The 21,841-nt window shown below is 37.9% G+C and overlaps 1 protein-coding gene across 2 annotated transcripts in view; it reads right to left on the bottom strand.

Annotated features, from left to right (window-relative positions):
• The window catches only part of LOC127440936 (rho-associated protein kinase 1-like), a 90,735-nt gene that overhangs the window by 23,956 nt on the left and 44,938 nt on the right, over positions 1-21,841 (bottom strand). For both annotated transcript variants that reach the window (XM_051698019.1, XM_051698020.1), the window contains exons 3-20: positions 17,459-17,559; positions 17,095-17,232; positions 16,807-16,982; positions 16,404-16,488; positions 16,179-16,323; positions 14,110-14,248; positions 12,168-12,259; positions 11,703-11,862; positions 11,536-11,602; positions 11,335-11,423; positions 9,124-9,172; positions 8,834-8,969; positions 4,401-4,480; positions 3,550-3,796; positions 3,133-3,239; positions 2,848-2,998; positions 1,941-2,101; positions 1,254-1,438 (exon numbers count right to left, since the gene is read on the bottom strand). In XM_051698019.1, coding sequence (XP_051553979.1) covers positions 1,254-1,438; positions 1,941-2,101; positions 2,848-2,998; positions 3,133-3,239; positions 3,550-3,796; positions 4,401-4,480; positions 8,834-8,969; positions 9,124-9,172; positions 11,335-11,423; positions 11,536-11,602; positions 11,703-11,862; positions 12,168-12,259; positions 14,110-14,248; positions 16,179-16,323; positions 16,404-16,488; positions 16,807-16,982; positions 17,095-17,232; positions 17,459-17,559 — 2,308 coding nt within the window. The remainder of the gene's footprint in view (positions 1-1,253; positions 1,439-1,940; positions 2,102-2,847; positions 2,999-3,132; positions 3,240-3,549; positions 3,797-4,400; positions 4,481-8,833; positions 8,970-9,123; positions 9,173-11,334; positions 11,424-11,535; positions 11,603-11,702; positions 11,863-12,167; positions 12,260-14,109; positions 14,249-16,178; positions 16,324-16,403; positions 16,489-16,806; positions 16,983-17,094; positions 17,233-17,458; positions 17,560-21,841) is intronic.

Raw genomic sequence — 21,841 nt, 5'->3', positions numbered from 1 at the left:
TTATGTTACAATTTTTTTAGGGGAAAATCTTATGGTAACACGGATGCATGAAAAATGTGGGACACTTAATAAACATATTAAGATAATAACTAACCCCCCCCCCCCCCACACACACACACACACACACAACTATTACAAAAGATGTAAACATTCATTGATGCTCAAGAAGGCAACACAAAATGAACCAAGGGGTGCAAACTTGGATTTGTAAATTGAGAGCGTGTGAATCTGTTGCGTGCATGTTTGGATTGGTTGCCCGTGGATTTCTGTGTGCTTCTGTCGATCTGTTACGTGAATGTGTTCTGGCCACTCACGACGGTCAACATTGGGCAACCACAGACGCAGAGGATCCCACGCATTTATGTGTAGAACCCACAAAGCTTACGTAGGCTATTTAGTGGAGAAAAGATAGAAATACTCTTTACTCCCCAAACAAATGTAGCCAGTTTGAACGGGAATACCGTTCACCCACGAAATTCACTCCGGGAACTCCATTCCCCCCCACCTCCATTTCCAGCCCTGTATCTGTCTGAATGTAACACTGCCTGATTTACCTCCGTGCTCATGGGGAAATGAACATTAAAGTGACAGAAAATACTCGCTTACATATTCACGTGTTGCACGAAGAAATGGATCGGCTTCTTTCAGCTCGTTGTTGAAAACTAATTTTTACTGGTGCATTTCTACTTGCGCTGAATGACAGGACGACAAAGAGCAAGAGCTAAGTGCATAACGTCATTGCCATTGTAACCAGTTACCTTTCGGCGGATTTGCTGAAAGACTAGAATAAAAGTATCGTCAAATCAACGTGCGACGCATCGAAATTGCTTCTCTTCTCTGCAAACGATACCAAACACAATAGCGAGAAGGAAAATGAGTACATTAAATGTAATTAGAAAAAAATCAGCGAGCCTACCAGCTGAAACCGGGACATAATTACATCATTAACAGAATTATCGGGACACACCTCTTAAAAATGTGACGTCTGGTCACCCTACTTAAACGCAATGAGAAAACAGTCCCCTCATACAATGTTTAATGCCATGACCTTATGAATTTAAGACTTGTTGCTCCAATTTAAGACCTTTTTAAGGCCTTAATTTGTGGAAGGGTGAATGAAGACTTTTTAAGACCGGTGGAAACCCTACTTTATTACTTGTACAAAACACTAGTTTGTACCCTATTTGTGGAAAATGCCCACAATGGTCACTTTCTGGTGAGCCTGTGAAGCTAGGAGAGGGCAAAAGTCATACTTTGTTAGCTGTGCGAGCTGGAACTCGAGTGAGCGCTTGTTCTCGAGGGCGGCGTTGATCTCCTGCTTCAGCTGTTTCTCTGATCCCTTCAGCCGATCGGCCTCCATCGTCCAGCTCTTAAGCTCGTTCTGGGCCAGAGCTCGTTTCCCAGACTCCTGCTCCAACTGCACCCGCAATGCTTTCACCTGCAGAGGAGGGAGAAAACGCCGGGAAAACTTTATATGGTGTAGATGGTGAACACATACAGCTAAAGCATCTCGGCAGTCTTAAACAGCTTGTGAGCACATAAAGCCAGCTACAGAGATGGGCATTAATGATTCTTGTTTCGATTCTGATTACACGAATCTGTCCGGATCCAAAACAATTCCATTAATGAGACTTTTAGGAGTTGAAAGAATTATTGGTTCCAACTACATACTTAACAAATATACTAAACAACAACAGTACCTATTTTTGGTCACAAGTACCATTTACTATGACAAATCTTTGTTTAAGAACCAATAGCAGAACAAAATGTCATGAAAATCATTTGGTTTCAGTAATTTTGTTTAAAAATGGAACCGTTCTCGTTTCCCAACACTACTAACATCATAACCTGAATCTACTCTGCTGCATGGCCCTGATTTTAACTGGGTTTTTATGGTCTCAACTTAGGGTCTGTGGGGTCAAATGTGGGGTCACTCTCACCTCATCCTCCAATCTCTCCTTCTGCTTCATCAGCTGCTCCATCTTCTGCACAGACTGTTTGAGGTCAAACTCCAGCATGGAGCACTGCTTCTCCACCTCCACCACCCGGCTCTCCGCCCGCATCCGTAGAGTGGTCTCCTCAGACACCTTCTGCTCCACCGCTAGACAGAACAGATGATTTCATTATTATTGTTACAGAAAGAATGAACCACATTCACAAGATCCACATCCACACTTGATTTCTCATTTGATGATACAGGTAGTAATAGGTATCTAATCATATCAGTACCAGACAATATTAGAAGCACATAATATCAGGGAATATTTTTTCATATTCAATCAGTATAGTCCTTTTCTATGCCAGATTTCATAAGTACTAAACAGTTATGCATCTTTTCTACTGATTATTTAAGTTTTTAGGGATGTATGATATATTGGTGACAATATCGATAGCATCCATGATTAGAGTTTTTTTTTGTGTGTTTGGTTTATCGTATTGATCATCTCGTATTTGGTACGATTGGGCAGATACTGGAAGCGTAAATGATGAGAGAATTACCATTTTTGGGCGATCTATTCCTAAAAGAACACACATATAATACCAAGACCATATGTCTTACAGTGGACAAAAGTTCTTAAATTTCTTTGTACACTGTAACAGTCTAATTGCATCATAGAGATCTTTGTCTATCATTTTGTCCTTCCTTTAAAAGAAAAAAGGAGAACAACACTTTTTTTTAACAAAGAGGAATTCTCATCCTTCACATCTGAGAGTGTGATTCTCTGAGGCAGTGTCTGGGCATGCAGCTGAATAAGATGCTGTACAGTGTCTGGACATGCTGTGCCTAGAGCAGGACACGCCACATGTGGCACAGATGGGTGTGGCGCGTCTGGCACACACACATACCATGCATAGTAGCTGACTTGGCCTCCTCGATGGACTCGTATTTGTCTGTGAGCTGAGCTCTGGTGACGCGATGCTCAGTCAGTTCCTGGTCTAGACGCTGCTGCAGGGTCTTCAGCTTGTAGTTCAGGTCGATTTCCAGACTGTTCTTCTCCTGAAGTTACACAATACACAATGAATGGACTTTAAAAATAACATTGGACCTGATGGATGTCTATGGGGCAAGGCATTCTGGAGGGTTTAAAATAGGGCAACGGTATTTTGAGATAGATTAAGGCAATTAGAAACCTTCTCAAGGGCGTTACATCTCTCCTGGACTTGTTTCCTCTCCAGTTCCCCTTTAGAAAGACTCTGCTTCAAGTTCTTGTTGTCCTCCTGCAGAACTGTGATACGAGCTACAAAAAAAGAGACAAACAGGAGACTTACTAGTGCTCTGTAAGGCAAGCTGCCTGTGTGTACATAAACAAAACACTGTATTTGTATGTATTTTGATAGTTGAAACACTTTTGGAAAGTTGATATGTCCTGGGTTTGATGTGCTACACTCCATCTAAAACTATTTTAAACAACGTTTTGCTCATTCTTTTATAATTATGTATGCAGCTTTTATGACTTTGTATTAATTGAGCCAACATGGAATATTTGTAAAAACTGCAGGACTATTTAAAATGAAGTAATTGAGAAGTGAATCTGGGAACATTCTTACCTTGCAGCTCTCGGATCTCCTCGGAGCCCTGGCTGCAGGTGCGTCTCTCAGTGTCCAGTGTGGTCTGCAGCTGCAGCAGCTCTTTCTCCAGTTGTTGTTTGGCGCTCTCTGCGGCGCGGCTCTTCTCCTGCAGCTCGCGGTTCACTCCCTCCAGCTGACTCATGGACTTCACCATCTCTGTGTGAATCTTCCGCAAACGTGCCACCGTGTCCGACTCAGCCCGCAGAAGATCGTTGGCTTCCCCCAGCTGTCAGGCACAGTGGTGGGTGAGATGTTTTTAATTATACAACAGTTAGTTCTGGTTATCGAATCTGATTGGACGAGCGCCGTTCCAAGAGTGCTGAAATGCAGTCCAGCAGCACTATGGTAATTTTTGTATCACTTCGTTTCTCTGTGTTCGTGGCTTTCCAAAATAGTTAATTTTGATTTCATTCAATGATTCGTTCAGTGACCATTTAAGAACACTGCATATTAACGCAAGTAGGTTGCGTCAAATGAGCGTCTTTTATGTTAAGAGCGAGTCATTCAATCTTTGACACAACTGATTCATTAAAAAAACCAAAACAAACAGTTGAGTCATTCACCACCGAAACAATGGAAGTGAATTAAAACAATTTGTTCATTTAAAGTATTTGTTAAAAAACACTGATTCTGATTCATTGTGTTTTCAAACAGGTTTCCCAAACACTTCCCCCATCTGCCGAACCGATAGTCACACTTTTTTGGGGGAAATCAACTTAAGAATGGTATACTTACAGCTTACTTTACATACTAAGCTGCGATAGGAAAATGTTTTTTAACATCAAATTTAATTCCAAAGCTTTCAAGTGACAGCATTTATATTTGCTCACTTGGTTCTGGAGCTGGGCCATCTTGTCATTGTTTTGGCTGATCTTCCTCAAGTCTTCCAGCTGCTCTTTTAAAGTTGACACTAGAGAAAAAAATTACCATGAGAAAAAGAGATCATTAACTAAGAGAAAATAACTGTACTACATCTTTCCTCAAAAATGTTTGCTCACTGAAATGTGTTTTATACCCACCTGCATGTCACTTTCAGTTTAAGTAATTAATGTAAGTAATGTTTCAGAAATTGTGATCAAAGCTCTATTTCCACTAGTTAGTGTGCTAGGGACTTTTGCTCGTTGTGCAGACCTTGGATCAGACAGACCGGTCTCGCTGCTCTCTGCTGGTACTAAACTACTCGAATCTAACAATTCCTGAACCGAACCTTAGAAATAGAATGTAAAGAAACAACTAATACTGTTTAGGTTAAGTGTTTTTAAAGGTGTTAATGTTAAAATCAACTGAAACAAATTTTTAAACAAAGTATTTTGTACAACATGTTTTTAGAGAAATTTGCAAAAATGTATATAGAAAATAGTGATAAACCGATTTTTGGCCATTTTAACTCTCAGGGGTCGATAGACGCGCCGGCGCATCCTGCTGGATTTTTCCTCATAACAGCAGAAACAACTTAAAATACTCTGTCATTTTTGGGCATACAGTTAAGTGTAAGACATCATTAGAAACTATAAAGGGTCTACTTTTATTTCTGTACATTCACAATAACAACAAAACCTTGTGCTTTTGTAAAATAAAGAAAATAAACAGGGTGCGCTTATAACCGTCTCTGTCTCCGCGAGCATCTTTCTGAAACACGTCACAAAAATGAACTGAAACTCCGCGAATATTTATCACACAAACATGAAACATATGTCTAAAGAAAGCTTAAAATGTCTACTTTTAACTAAAACAATTCAAATTTAAAACAAATATTTTCCTGCAATGTAATCTGTATGAAACAAAGCGATGTACAGTTTCTCCTGGCTTAGCTAATTATCCCTAATGTGATCACACCCACCAGCAGAATGCGATATTCATACGGTAATGTGCTGAGGTGATCAATGCAAATGGTAAACGCCCCCAACAGTGCCTTAAAAAGCATCAAGTTCATCATCAGATTAATTCGCTTTCCTCTGCGTTTGGAAGATGGCATGCTACAAAGGTGAGGAAGAGTTCACATTTTCCTCAGAAGAAGAGCGGGACTCTGATGAACGTTTGCATTTTGAAGAGTGACTTGATCCAGCCGAGGATACAATTTCGGAGGAGTAAGTCATTTAGTTTTACTTACATTAGTTGACATGCTATTTTATATAAACATGTACATATTTTACTAGTTGGACTGTTTCCAGACTTGCCAGCCAGGATTCAGTGTACTGAAATTTGAAATATGTCCTAATAGGCAAGTTTTACTTACATTTAAATGTTGTTTCAGCTAAAGCAGATATTTAAATTGTATGCTGTATGATATAAATATGATATGTAATATGATATAAAAATAATATGAATGTTTAGATTATATTTTAACTAGTGTTTATGCTGCCTCATTATCATCAACGAAGCTTGTGCTTGCAAATATCTGAGTAAAATGTGCTGTAAATATGCCAATATTAGAAAATCAGCATATTAGAATGATTTCTGAAGGATCATGTGACACTGAAGACTGCAGTAATGATGCTGAAAATTCAGCTTTGATCACAGGAATAAATTGCATTTTACAATATATTCAAATAGAAAAGTTATTTTCAATTGTAAAAATATTTCACAATATCACTGTTTTTGCTGTATTTTGGATCAAATAAATGCAGCCTTGGTGAGCAGAAGAGACTTCTTTTAAAAACATTAAAAAAATCTTACAGATCTATGAACTTTTAAACGGTAGTGTAGGTCTAAAGTTTTTAAGTAAAGACTTTACGTAAAGAAAATGTATAGTAAGATTACTTCTTTTAATTTAAACTTGATTTTGTGAATAAGCTACAAACAACACATTCAATCATTAAGTCTCCTCACATTCCTTCTCTCTCAGGGGAGGGGTCTTTGTCTCCTCAGGTGTGAATCACATCAATATTCATGATCATCCATGCCTCATATGGCCTTTCTAACACTAAAAGTGTCTTACAAAAGTTAAATGACTATATTGTTTTGTATGAATGAGTGATCAGGATTATTTTCACAACATTTTGTAGCAAAAACTCTAGGCTACAAGATCCAGTTCTCAAAAGTCTTGTGAACAAATGTTTAGTATGTGTTATAAATTTTAATTTTTTCAAAAACCACGCATAAACGTTATTTTCTCAAAAATACAAACATGTACATACATGTTGCTCACATATTATTGTAGCCCAGTTTGTGCTGAATACAGTGTTATCAGACTTTAACCATTAATACAGGTGCATCTCAATAAATTAGAATGTCGTGGAAAAGTTCATTTATTTCAGTAATTCAACTCAAATTGTGAAACTCGTGTATTAAATAAATTCAATGCACACAGACTGAAGTAGTTTAAGTCTTTGGTTCTTTTAATTGTGATGATTTTGGCTCACATTTAACAAAAACCCACCAATTCACTATCTCAAAAAATTAGAATACATCATAAGACCAATAAAAAAAAACATTTTTAGTGAATTGTTGGCCTTCTGGAAAGTATGTTCATTTACTGTATATGTACTCAATACTTGGTAGGGGCTCCTTTTGCTTTAATTACTGCCTCAATTCGGCGTGGCATGGAGGTGATCAGTTTGTGGCACTGCTGAGGTGGTATGGAAGCCCAGGTTTCTTTGACAGTGGCCTTCAGCTCATCTGCATTTTTTGGTCTCTTGTTTCTCATTTTCCTCTTGACAATACCCCATAGATTCTCTATGGGGTTCAGGTCTGGTGAGTTTACTGGCCAGTCAAGCACACCAACACCATGGTCATTTAACCAACTTTTGGTGCTTTTGGCAGTATGGGCAGGTGCCAAATCCTGCTGGAAAATGAAATCAGCATCTTTAAAAAGCTGGTCAGCAGAAGGAAGCCTGAAGTGCTCCAAAATTTCTTGGTAAACGGGTGCAGTGACTTTGGTTTTCAAAAAACACAATGGACCAACACCAGCAGATGACATTGCACCCCAAATCATCACAGACTGTGGAAACTTAACACTGGACTTCAAGCAACTTGGGCTATGAGCTTCTCCACCCTTCCTCCAGACTCTAGGACCTTGGTTTCCAAATGAAATACAAAACTTGCTCTCATCTGAAAAGAGGAATTTGGACCACTGGGCAACAGTCCAGTTCTTCTTCTCCTTAGCCCAGGTAAGATGCCTCTGACGTTGTCTGTGGTTCAGGAGTGGCTTAACAAGAGGAATACAACAACTGTTGCCAAATTCCTTGACACGTCTGTGTGTGGTGGCTCTTGATGCCTTGACCCCAGCCTCAGTCCATTCCTTGTGAAGTTCACCCAAATTCTTGAATCGATTTTGCTTGACAATCATAAGGCTGCGGTTCTCTCGGTTGGTTGTGCATCTTTTCTTCCACACTTTTCCTTCCACTCAACTTTCTGTTAACATGCTTGGATACAGCACTCTGTGAACAGCCAGCTTCTTTGGCAATGAATGTTTGTGGCTTACCCTCCTTGTGAAGGGTGTCAGTGATTGTCTTCTGGACAACTGTCAGATCAGCAGTCTTCCCCATGATTGTGTAGCCTAGTGAACCAAACTGAGAGACCATTTTGAAGGCTCAGGAAACCTTTGCAGGTGTTTTGAGTTGATTAGCTGATTGGCATGTCACCATATTCTAATTTTTTGAGATAGTGAATTGGTGGGTTTTTGTTAAATGCGAGCCAAAATCATCACAATTAAAAGAACCAAAGACTTAAACTACTTCAGTCTGTGTGCATTGAATTTATTTAATACACGAGTTTCACAATTTGAGTTGAATTACTGAAATAAATGAACTTTTCCACGACATTCTAATTTATTGAGATGCACCTGTATGTTTTTAAGCAACTGAAAAAAGCACAAATGTCAAGGCATGTCAAAACTTCTCCAGGGCCCAAAACACCCTCAGACCCCAGAGGGTTAAGATGATCTGAAACTGTACAATGATTGTTGTCACATAGCCAATTAACAGAAGTGTTTCCTCCCACTTGTCAGTTCCAAGTATTACAGAGAGCAGTGTAAATGAATGAATATTTACTTTGTCCAATTTTTTTTTTTTACATTTTGAGTAAATATTGTGTAAGTGTTCTTTTAATTTTAGCCATTCTGTATACATTTCATTTACTGCCAGTGTAGTACATATTTTCTACACTCAATATTGCCATTGGTCATTGAAAGAAACAAAAAAATTAAAAGAAAAGTCTTTATGGATTTAAATATGAATGGCTCATCAATTAAAGACTAAAATGCTTTTATTTTGTTATTATAATCTAAAAGAGGGTTGAGACAGAGAGAGAAAGGAATCTGCACCTTCATTCTCCATATTTCGCCGTTTTTCGGCCTCCTGGTCAGCTTTCCTCTGGTGTTCTGTTGCTCTGTGCTGGATCATGATCTTGTCTTTCTCCAATAAAGACATGTTAGCCTCCACACTCTTCCTCAGGCTAGTCTGAAACATGCCATAACAACAGAATGTAAAGAAACCAGGAAATAACATATAAAAAAATAATTCACTTAGCTTTAATTATCTAATGGAGCCTTGCATACAAAATACATACCTCTGTTATTAATAAGATTAATAGAGAGAAAATAATTTCACTCACCTCCTCGTCCAACTCTTTCATTATCTTGTCTAGTTTTGTGCTGGATGTCCTGAAAGTAAAAATTGAATAATAATAATAATAATAATAATAATAATAATACAAATATGTTTCAAAGCTTTATTTTTATTAAGAGAAACATCTGATTGGTATGGATGTATGGGATGTTTGGTTTTGAAGAATGAATAGATGAATGGAAGGGTGGTGTGTTTGGTTTGGAAGAATGAATGGAAGGATGGTGTGTTTGGTTTGGAAGAATGAATGGATGGATGGGGTGTTTGGTTTGGAAGAATGAAAGGATTGATGAAAGGATGGAAGAATTGGGTGTTTGGTTTTGAAGAATGAATGGATGAATGAATGGAAGGATGGTGTGTTTGGTTTGGAAGAATGAATGGAAGAATGGGGTGTTTGGTTTGGAAGAATAAATGGATGAATGACTGAATGGAAGAATGGGGTGTTTGGTTTTGAAGAATGAAAGGATGGATGAATGGGTGGAAGGATGGGGTGTTTGGTTCAGAAGAATGAATGGATGAATGGAAGGATGGTGTGTTTGGTTTGGAAGAATGAATGGATGAATGGAAGAATGGGGTGTTTGGTTTGGAAGAATAAACGGATGAATGACTGGATGGAAGGATGGGGCATTTGGTTTGGAAGAATGAAAGGATGGATGGATAAATGGAAGAATGGGGTGTTTGGTTTTGAAGAATGAAAGGATGGATGAATGGGTGGAAGGATGGGGTGTTTGGTTCAGAAGAATGAATGGATGAATGGAAGGATGGTGTGTTTGGTTTGGAAGAATGAATGGATGAATGGAAGAATGGGGTGTTTGGTTTGGAAGAATAAACGATGAATGACTGGATGGAAGGATGGGGCGTTTGGTTTGGAAGAATGAAAGGATGGATGGATAAATGGAAGAATGGGGTGTTTGGTTTTGAATTATGAAAGGATGGATGAATGGGTGGAAGGATGGGGTGTTTGGTTTGGAAGAATGAATGGAAGGATGGAATTTTTGGTTTGGAAGAGTGAATGGATGAATGGATGGGGTGTTTAGTTTGAATGAATGAATGAATTAATTAATGAACAAACAAATGAATTAATGGGATGTTTGGTTTGGAAGAATGAATGGGTGAATAGATAGATATATAGATAGATGGGGTGTTTGGTTTGGATGGATGGATGATGGGGTGTTTGGTTAGGAATAATAAATGGATGAATGGATGGATGGGTTTTTGGTTTGGAAGAAAGAATGGATGGATGGATGGATGGGGTGTTTGGTTTGGAAGAATTAATGGATGGATAAATGGGGTGTTTGGTTTTGAAGAATAAAAGAATGAATAAATGTATGAACAGATGGGGTGTTTGGTTTGGAAGAATGAATGGATTAATTAATGGATGGATGGATGATGGGGTGTTTGGTTAGGAATAATAAATGGATGAATGACAGGATGGATGGGTTTTTGATTTGGAAGAAAGAATGGATGGATGGATGGATGGATGGGGTGTTTAGTTTGGAAGAATAAATGGATGGATAGATGGGGTGTTTCGGTTTGGATGGATGGATGGATGGATGGATGCATGGGGTGTTTGATTTGGAATAATGAATGGATGAATGACAGGATGGATGGGTTTTTGGTTTGGAAGAAAGAATGGATGGATGGATGTATGAATGTGGTGTTTGGTTTTTCAAAAATAAATGGATGGATGGGGTGTTTGGTTTGGAAGAATGAATGGACGAATGACTGGATGGATGGTTTTTGGTTTGGACTGATGGATGGATGGGGTGTGTGGTTTAGAAGAATGAATGGATGGATGTATGTATGGGGTGTTTGATTTGGAAGGATGAAAGGATGAATGGATGGAAGGGGTGTTTTGTTTGGAAGAATGAATGTATAAATGAATGGATGATGGATGGATGGATGGGGTGATAGGTCTTAATGAATGAATGAATGAATGAATGAATGAATGAATTGGTGTTTGTTTTAAAAGAATGCATGGATGAATGATTGGATGGATAGATGGGGTGTTTTGTTTGAAAGAATACATATATAAATGTTTGTTTTGGAACAATTTGTAAAGTGGATAGATATGAGGTTGGACAATGTGTTTGATTGGTTTAAATAGGTGGAAGGATGAGGTGTTTGATTGTTTGGGTAGATGGATGAATTAATTGGTAAGGATCAGGTGTTTGGTTGGTATGGGTGGAGATGCAAACACCTGCACTTTTGCTCCATCTCGTCTCTAAGCTGCATTTCACTGTGAAGTTGTTCTTCTAGCTGATAGATCCTCTTCTGAAGATTCTCCAGCTGAAAGACCAGAGAACAGTTACTCATCCTCACAACACAATTTAATAGATATGCTTGTTGTATTCATTTTGGAGTGCTGTTTAGTTTAAAGTCTCTGTTTCGAGATTTTTACATGACTCTTATCCTCTTTAGTCGAGCAGCGTTTGTCACTTGTCTTTGTGGTTGAATCCCGAGGAAACCTAACAGAAAAGACGGAAATTGAAATTAACCAGTCACATTTCTCCACCCTAGCAGGTACTGATCTTGATTTTAAGAGCTGTTGTGCAGCTGAATACTCACTGGTTATTGCTGTAGTAGGTGAAGCCCACAAACGGAAGCTGGTTGCCCACAAAAGCTTTAGGAATGGGGAACGTTTCCTCCTCGCCTCGATCCTCCTCGATGTCATCAAAGTTACTTGTGTCTATGTCACTACTCAACTCTGGCACCACTGGGGCAGCAGCTGCAAGCAATGATGGCAAATTTTAACAAGAGCAACCAAGACATGTTACACACAACAAAGCCAGGTAAATGGCTTTCATTAAAATGTATACAACAGTACACCCAGAGAGCAAGAAAAATATCTGTGGTCCACTGTAAGGAAAGAGAAAGACTAAGGTTTAAATGCATCCATCTACTAAAAGTTAGGAATACACTAGCATATAGATAGCTCCAAAGTTGACAGACATGGACTGAAAGTAAAAGGTAAAAACAAATGGAAAGGCAACTAATCTGCCAGAAAGTATGTGGTTCAGAAAAGAGACTCACTCTCTCTGATGTTCTCCCACGCCCACTGGTCGTTCTTGAAAAAAGGATGCCGCTTGATTTCGTCCACTCCATTGCGCCCTAACCTCACCTCCCTGATAAGAGGAGATGAGCAAAACAATTAAAAATCACTGAGAATACATTTCATTTTCAGTTAAAAAGCTTTGCTATGCAAATGAAATGTACTGCCCCTGCAAGCTGATCCAGGGCGAGTTTTAACGTTAAGCTCATGAAAGATTGCGGTTCAATGAGAGGGGTCATAAATCAACACCTTATCATATTACCCTGATGTTTTGAGATAGATATGAAAGCATTGAACTCCTGAACAGAAATATCATCTCGCAACGCTTGGCCTGACCCAGTTCAAGGCATTGCGGCTTTTTAGCCTAATTAAACTTCAACGAATTCATTAATGTAGTAAGGGGTGAAAACAGGGTGGCATGCCAAAGGGTGATGAAACTAAACCATTGAGGGGTGCTAAGCGCACAAAAACTATCAAAGGTATCAGACAGATGTCACGTCGCCTGAGGGGACAGCATTAAAGAGTAGCTTTATTCTCTCTGCAGTGATTCAGCACATGAGTTGAACCGGTTGCTAAACAAAACAAAAGACAAATCTCTGTCCAGACAGACAAATGCCTCAACACCTTAACCACTCACTGCTCAAGATTAAACAAAACGTGCTTAATAACTACACAAGATTCGCATAAGAAAGTAGGTCACATCGGTTTGTTGAACAATACCAATTAGAGGTCGGCTGATATATTTGTTTTACCGATACTGGTAAAACCACAAGAAAAAGCTCTAGAAATGCCATTTCAGCAGTAACATGAAAAGGAGAAACATTCTCTTGGAATTAGGGTTAAAAGTTTACAATATTTTGCATTGGAAAGAAGAAACACCAGTGATTTTACAAAGAACTTTGCAGTTCTGAAAAGTGGAAGCTGCTAAAATTATATATCAATATATATTAATTAAAATTAATATCGATAAAACGATATAAACCGATATCGGTAAAACCTATTTAAACCGATATTGGTTTCTATCATTTTATCGATATATCGGTTTATATCGGTTCTACCCATATATTGGTTTTACTAATATATAGGTATATATCGGTTTTGGATATATTGGTTTTACCGATATATCGGTGCCAATAGTTGTTTTTTGGAACTATTGGTTATTCGAAAAATCAGATAGTTACCAATAGTTTAAAATTATTTTTTATTTTTATTCTTTTTTATAAGGTTATAAAAAAATAAGCAATCTGAAGAGATTTTGTGGTTAAGTAGATAAACATTAATCAAAATTCAAGTTAATGTTCATGTTTATTTTGACAGAAGGTGTCCTTACAGAAAAGAGAAAAGGTCTGTTTTTTATTGCCAGATCACTTATCTACTATTGATGAAAGATAATCTATTTAGCCTGACAATATTTACTTTAAAGTGTATCTATTGTAATACATTGTAGATGAATGAAAGAGTGCAAGTTTTGTTTCACTTATGTGTTTGTGTGAGCTGGGAGCACAGACTTTCCAAAATAAGAGTCAATGTTGTATTTCAGACTTGTTCAAAATTAAAAGTCATGCGTTATGGACCAAATTTTATTCTTTATTATAGAATTATTATTGGGATTTTAACTGCAAAAAACTGGGATGTAATTCATTTTGGACTCTTGTAGCCTCCATGTCTGTGTCTGTCACAGTAAGGACAGACCAATATTTTATTTTTTTTAACGATTTTAAAAATTACCGGACGATTAATCGGTTACCTGTCTTTTCCACCAGCTTAGTTACCAGTATCCGCAAAACCCAATATTGATCGACCTCTAATACCGTTAAGTATTTAACAAACCAGACCACGCACATAAAATAAACACCTGCACTAGGCCACAAGAGTAGCAAGAATTGTTTTGACTCAATTTCTTTGAGTTCCTTTGGCTTTTACCTGTCTGTGAGGAAAGCACAGATGAGGTTCTTTGCATCCTTGGAGATGTTGCTGTCATCAGGGAAGGTCAGGGCATTTTTGTGGTTCATAATCTTGCTGTAGGTGCCCACCAGCGAGTCGGCATAGAACGGTGTGTCACCTGAGGACACATTAAACGACACGGATGCTTATTCTTCTGAAAGTTCCTTCCTTTCTTGCTTTGAGTTATCTCAGTTCGTCAGGAGGTCTCACATTTTTAAGAATCTCATCCTCTTCATGCAAAGTTTAGTTTGAGGATTTAAATCAGAGTCTAAATGCACAGTTACTCTTGTGCTTTTGCCAAGAAATCCCTCCTGGCTGTGGGGAAATACGCTCTGAAGTGTAGCTTTTAATAGACGACTTATGGAAATCTCTAAGAAAAAGAAAAAGCTATAGAAATGCCATTTCAGCAGTAATAAGGAAAGGTGAACCATTCTCTTGTAATTAGGCTAAAAGTTTACAATATTTTGCATTAGAGAGAAGAGACACCTTTGCAGTTCTGAAAAATGGAAGCTGCTAAAATGAAATGCATGATACTGATATGCAATTAATTTACAATCCAATTTATTCAATTTGAGTAGAATGCAATGCAAAAGATGTCTCATAAAAACATACCGAGTTGTCAGTATGACCAAAATCTTATTTTATGGTAAAACAACATCACAACATGCTCAAAATTCAACCAAAAAATGGTTTGAGAAAGTTGACACGTCCTGCAGTGAGACATGTTATTTTCCTTAAATAACAGTTTTAAACCACATTTTACCCATTTTTATATAATGATTATGCATGCATTATGACCTCATATTAACTGAGAGACTACATAGAAAATGTCAAAAAAAAAAAAATAATAATAATAAAAATAAAAAAATAAAAAATAAATTCATTGCACTGCAGGATCTTATAAAATGAGCTGCTGAAGACAAAAAAGGTGATTCAAAATGATGAAAATGTTTTAATATAAAATCTTTGTAATAATTAACTACCTATGTATTAAATAAACTTGTGTTAATACCCATTTTTAATAATCCAATGAATGGTCCATAGTAAATGCTTCAGACCTTCCGCATTTCTTTTAATTACTAATATTGATTGATTAAATGAATAATGACAAATAATCAGCTATTGATTAATAAATAATAACACTAATATCTACATCTAAAAGATAAAATAAAAAAATAAAATTAAAACTGAACTTTGCAATTTCATTTTAAACCTGACATTATTACTGTGTTAACATTAAGAAAATGCTTTGAAAATAAAACAAACAAAAAAAACAAACACCAAATTTCTATTTCATATTTGTCTTTTCATCAATACTGCAGTTGAAAAGGAATAACAAATCATCTATTGCATTTTAGTTTTTTTTTTTTTTTACTTGACAGGGACGATGCATTGGCACTGTAAAAATTTAAATGAAAATGGAATTCTTTTTTTTACATTTTAGCACATACTTAGGAGACCCTAACCCTAACCTTTGCAGACACTTTGCGGAAATTAAATCGTTAAAAAGGGTTTTTATTTTAGTTTTTTAAGTTTTTTTAATTGGCAGAAAATAAGCTACATAGCAAACCAAAAGATATGATTATCAATAACAAATGAATAAGTCTGGCATCAGTGCAAAAGCAACTTCACATTATGTAACACTTGCGTAAAAACAAAATACTCAAAACAGTAAAACTAACAATATAATATGGATAGTTGCCATGTGTTTTGCCTAAAAACGTCCCTTAATAACAGTTCTTCCTTGTCTTTACTTGTTAGGGACACATCCCGCTTTGTTTTCGCATTACTACATGTTTCCTCACCACTGCCGTGTGTAAATAACAAAGCAGTCCTGCCCTCTAGCAGCTGCGTTTAAGAATCTACCATGCGATATTTGGAATAGAAAAATCTCTGCTGGTTGATTTCTACAGCTGCATGGTACACACCATCATACCGCCCCAGCCCACAACACAAATACAATGTTACAGGCAATCGAACAGGGGCAGAAAGATCTGTTGATGGTTCAAAACTGTAAGTACTAATAGTGAGGTTCCACTGAAACTCACCAACTAGCATCTCATACAGGAAGACCCCCACAGACCACCAGTCACACTCTCGGCCATAGTAGCCGTCTCCTCCTTGTGACTTCAGTACCTCTGGAGAAATGTAGTCTGGAGTTCCTACAGCTGTGTCACACTGTACCATACCGTCCTGAAAGAGGAAAACCAGAGAATTAGCCACGGAACAGAATCTAAAGCAGAACTGAAAGACAAATAACTGTGACTGAGTACCTTGTTCATTTTCATGCAGGTCCCAAAGTCAGCCAGCTTCAAGTGGCCTGTTTTGTCTAGCAACATGTTGTCAGGCTTCACGTCCCTATGACAAAAAAATCAATTCAGCCCAGTCACATAATTGGTTAATGACTTGCGCTTCAGTGACAGTCTTGACAGATTCAGTCCTTTCATTCAGTGAAGGATTCGTTAGACTGAATCAGCCAAGAACTTGTGTGTTTGAGAGTGATTCGTTCATGAATCGAACTACACTAGTCGTGCTGTATGTTTGTTTTTGAGTGCAGACAACGCAAAAAGTATGTTGCCATTGCAATCTAAATTGAAAGTGAAGAGATAAAAAGACTTTTGCCCTGGAGCTGTAAATTTTGGTGCAGGAAACTCTGGTTTAATGTGTTACTCAAACCTATGAATGAAGCCCATGGAGTGGATGCCGTCCAACGCTAGCACCACTTCAGCAGCGTAGAAACGTGCCCACTTCTCAGGCACATCATAGTTGCTCATTAGGTTTACCAGGTCTCCACCCGGCATGTACTCCATCACCATGTAGAGGTAGCTGTTATCTTGGAATGCATAAAACAGCTGAAAAACACAAAAGAATGTGTCATATCGAAGAATTAAACCATTAAACCAAAGACAAAAATTTAGTAAAATGTCTTTGCTTAATAATTGTGATTAATCAGTTGATTCTTACCTGTACTACCCAGTCACTGTTGGCAAAGGCCATAATATCCCTCTCTTCCCAGAAGAAAGCAGAGTCCGACCTCTTGATCATCTCAAACTTGCTGAGCAGCTTCATGGCGTACACTTTCCTCGTGGCTTTGTGCCTCACCTACAAAACAGGAAAAGAGAGAATGAACAGGGCTTGTTGTTTACTTTAACCAGAGTAAACAATTATATAGTGAACAATATAGAGTACAGCAATTACTTATGGTGTACTATCTGTATAGGATTAATTTACTAATATCACTAGCAGAGTTAATAGTGTCATTCTGAGACAAACAGCAAAAAACTGTTGTAAAAGTAACATGTAAGATGACAATATACAATACACGTACCAGTTGTACTTCTCCAAATGCCCCTCTGCCTATGACCTTAACCACTTCATAGTCCACTGCTTTCATACGAAGCTCTCGTATTTTGCTGATTGTGTCCTTATCTAGAGACAAGCACACATAAGCAAAGGAGAGTGATCTATCACAGTAATACACTCACTCATTTGATCAGCTGGGTATGAGCAACTACCACATAATACGATACATGCAATACATATGGTGAATAAATTCATTTGGACCATATATTTTTTTTATTTTCTTTTTCACCCAATTTGGAATGCCCAATTCCCAGTGTGCTTTTAAGTCCTCGTGGTCACGTCAGTTGCCTCCACGTCTGAGACCATCAACCCGTGCATCTTATCATGTGGCTTGTTGAGCGCATTGCCACGGAGACATAGCGCGTGTGGAGGTTTCACGCCATCCACGCTCAACTCACCATGCGCCCCACCGGGAACGAACCACATTATAGCAACCACGAGGAGGTTACTCCATGTGACTCTACCCTCCCTAGCAACCGGGCCAATTTGGTTGCTTAGGAGACCTGGCTGGAGTCACTCAGCATGCCCTGGGATTCAAACTAGCGAACTAGCAAACTCCAGGGGTGGTAGCCAGCATCTTTTACCACTGAGCTACCCAGGCCCCTAACATTTGGACCGTATTTAAGACCTGCTTCTTCAACAGTTGAACTGTAGGAAATTATATGAAGACACAAATTAATAAAAAGAAACTAAAAATGCAAAAATCGAAAGTATCTAAAGTGTCAAATATGCAATACTGTGAGAAAAATAATCACAAAATAATGATACATAACTGTAATGACACAGTCCTAGTAGGTAGCCCATTGTACATAGGGGCCATGGTTTGTTCCTGGCAGGCAGCAGATGCCCAAACCCCACCCCCACCCTAATCCTAACCATATGGAGCCTGTAAGGCAGGCTTGCACAAAAAAGCAGCAAGACCAGATATAATGGTTGTCGTCTATCTGCATGTACCAAAATTAAAACCAACAAGTGAAAAATTTGTTGTGTGAGAAGAGCGACTATGACACGCACACTGACAGCTCTTCTCTCATCTCTTCTTCAAAATATTTTCAGGTGTGTTTCTTAAAATGCTTGTCTTTGTGTTTAAAAAAGAACCAGTTCAAAAGAGTCATTTGATCGGGAATCGGACACCACTGGTTCTGATGTAGATTCAAAAGAACCGGTTCATAATAGTCAATCATTCAGAAATCGGACTACACTTGTTGTGCTGTATGTTGGGTGCTGTAGATTCAAAGGAACTGATTCAGAGTCATTTGTTTAGGAACCACACTACACTGGTCGTGCTGTAGATTCACAAGAACCGGCTCATAAGAGTAATTTGCTTTGGAAATCCAGCTACACTGGTCATGCAGTAAGTTTAAAAGCACTGGCTCATAAGAGTCATTAATTTCGTAATTAGACTACACTGGTCTCTCGCTGTTGATTCAAAAGAACGGGTTGATAAAAGTCAATCATTCGGGAATTGAACTACACTTATCACGTTGTATGTTGTGCGCTATATGTCCAAAAGAACCAGCTCATAAGAGTCATTCATTTACTAATTGGACAACACTGGTCTTGCTGTATTTTCAAAAGAACCAGTTCATGAAAGTAATTCGTTCAAGAATCAGACTACACTAGTCGTGCAGTAGATTCAAAAGAACCAGCTCATAAGAGTCATTCATTTGGGAATCAGACTAAACTGGTCGCACTGTGTGTTTCACGCAAAAGATCCAGTAGCGGGGCAGCGCTGCTGCTGAATAGCGTAGCAGGAAATGTTCAAGAACCCTTAAAAGATCCGAAAGTCATGAAAATCATATAGTTCCGGGATTTTATAACCTGTTCTAGGTTTCCAACCCTCGTACAACAGTGGCTCACAGCTGAGCAAAATTTCTCGCCACTTCACAAAAAGTACCCACATTTGCTGGGCGGTGGGTGTTCATTTCATTCCCTGGTTATGCTACAAAGTTACAGTGAAAGCTGGTGCACCAGACTAAATGATAAACAACTGGCTGTTTGTAACAATTTCATTAAAAAAAATTACAATTCAAGATGGGTGGAATAATAACTAAACTCTAGAACACATCCAGATGATTCAACACATCAAAGGTTTTGAAACACTTGACCGAAATGTTTCACATGATCTTAAAAATCTTTTGATCTGAAAGCATATGCTTAAATGTTTGAAATTTGTTTTGTAGACAAAAATATAATTGTGCCACCATATTAATTTATTTAATTATAAATCTAAAATTTAATAAAAATAAAAAAAAAGGTTGACTTGGACCAAATAATAAAGAAAAGCAGCCTATAAGTGCCCAACATAGATGGGAACTCCTTCAATACTGTTTAAAAAGCATCCCAGGGTGATACCTCAAGAAGTTGGTTGAGAAAATGTCAAGAGTACATGTCTGCAAATTCTAGGCAAAGGGTGACTACTTTGAAGATGCTAAAATATAACACAGTTTGATTTATTTTGGATTTTGTTTAGTCACAACATAATTCCCATAGTTCCATTTATGTTATTCCATAGTTTTGATGACTTTACTATTATTCTAAAATGTGAAGAAAAAAACAAAAATTATAATAAAGAACGTGTAAGTGTTTCAAAACTTTTGACCGGTAGTGTACATAATGCCCAGCTAAAGACAATAGAGTTAATTCAATCTTGTGCATTAACTTACATTTTTAGGCATTCAAAACTGGTTTGTCTAATCTTCATCTAGCACACATCACTTAAGCTGTGATTTGAGGAGAACATTTTTTTCTTTTTTCTTTGAGTAACGGTTTAATAATATGCACTTCTGACTACATCTTTACAAAAGCATCTGCATCTTGTTAAGAAATTCAATCGACAAAAGAGAGGGAAGAATGAGGGGACCTTTCATCAGGAGGAAGGGAAAACCCTCTGGACTCTACAGAGGAACCCTCTCGTTAGTGAAAGAAGCTATATAGCTGAATCTGTGTAACAACCACTGAGGGCCCTCATTGCTTTATCTAACATAACAGCTCGGCTTCCCTCAGGGACAAATAACATTCAGCCAAATTTGGCCACAGCTGAGCGGGAAGGATTCTTTTCTTACTTGCACGGGTCACATTTGGCACAAGCATGTACAGATGGTGCAGAAGGGCATCCTAGTTCAATGCATTTAAAAATACAGTAAAAAAAAAAACTCTCTAAAGCACAGAAATGATATGATTTCAGTAGTAATTTGTTGGTAAAGAAAAGCCAGCAAATGAACAGAATCTCAAACGCAATACACACCCTAGACCGCCCTTAGACCCGGCCATGTTTCGGACAAACTACTCCATTGATTTACTGGTTTTGGCATGCTAGGCTGTATAGGCTAGTACGGAAGTATGCATATTTGGATGCAGGTACACTCTTTACAAAACATATAGGATAAAAAGCACATTGAAATGATGACAAAAATTATCAAGTTGCTTAATTTTATATAGCCAGCACAATCATCGCAAATATATAGTGAATATTCGATATATCGCCAAGCCCTGGTTGCAACGAATCATAATGAATATAATATCTACTGTCAGACCAACACTTAAACATCTAGGAGACAAGTTAGAGTCCCCTGAGGCAAGGCAGGACCAGAGGTGGGTAGTAACGTGCTACATATACTCCTTTTACATTTACTTGAGTAGATTTTTGGAGAAAATTTACTTTTAAGAGTAGGTTTAATAGTGGGTACTTTTTACACTTAAGTAAATTTCTAATGACATATTTTTACTTTGTTACAATGGGCAACGTTCCTGTCATTACATTACTGGCTTTAATTAAATAAGTTTTAATAATGAGTAATTTATTGAGAGATTTTTGAATGGAACTTCTACGACAGTGGAACTTCACAGTTGTGCTTTGTCACTCGTCGAGTAACTCACTGCAGCAGCAGCAAGGGCTCAAAACAAACACTTTCGTCACGCAATGCCTTCATTTTACACCAAGACAAGCGGACATTTCAAGAATAGAATTGCAGCTCCAACTTAAGAAAACTTGTTGCGGTGAGTTTTGACGATTGTGATAACGTGAGCTTGTCTGTGTTGTGGTGATGGCCATTTTCAGGGTGATTCTGTATTTATGGGCTCTTATGACATCAGTTTCTATGTATATATTTTTATATCAATGCTGAAATATATCGGTGCCTCCTGTATTAATCCATGTAAACATTCACGTTAAGTGTAAATGCCTTTTCGCTCTTCTTATCGCATGTGTACGTGACTACTGAAGCGCATCTCTGCACGTGTGCACGCACAGCAACTATGCGTTTGACAGATGCGGTGCATTTTTCTCATGGACAACAGAGAACAAGCTCTGAACTCAAATAAGCCTAACACGCTTCCAAATATGGAG

Source organism: Myxocyprinus asiaticus, chromosome 5 (assembly GCF_019703515.2).
Source record: "Myxocyprinus asiaticus isolate MX2 ecotype Aquarium Trade chromosome 5, UBuf_Myxa_2, whole genome shotgun sequence".
NCBI lineage: Eukaryota > Metazoa > Chordata > Actinopteri > Cypriniformes > Catostomidae > Myxocyprinus > Myxocyprinus asiaticus.
Note: the sequence above shows the minus strand (reverse complement) of the source record. Positions and strands in the feature narration are given on the sequence as shown.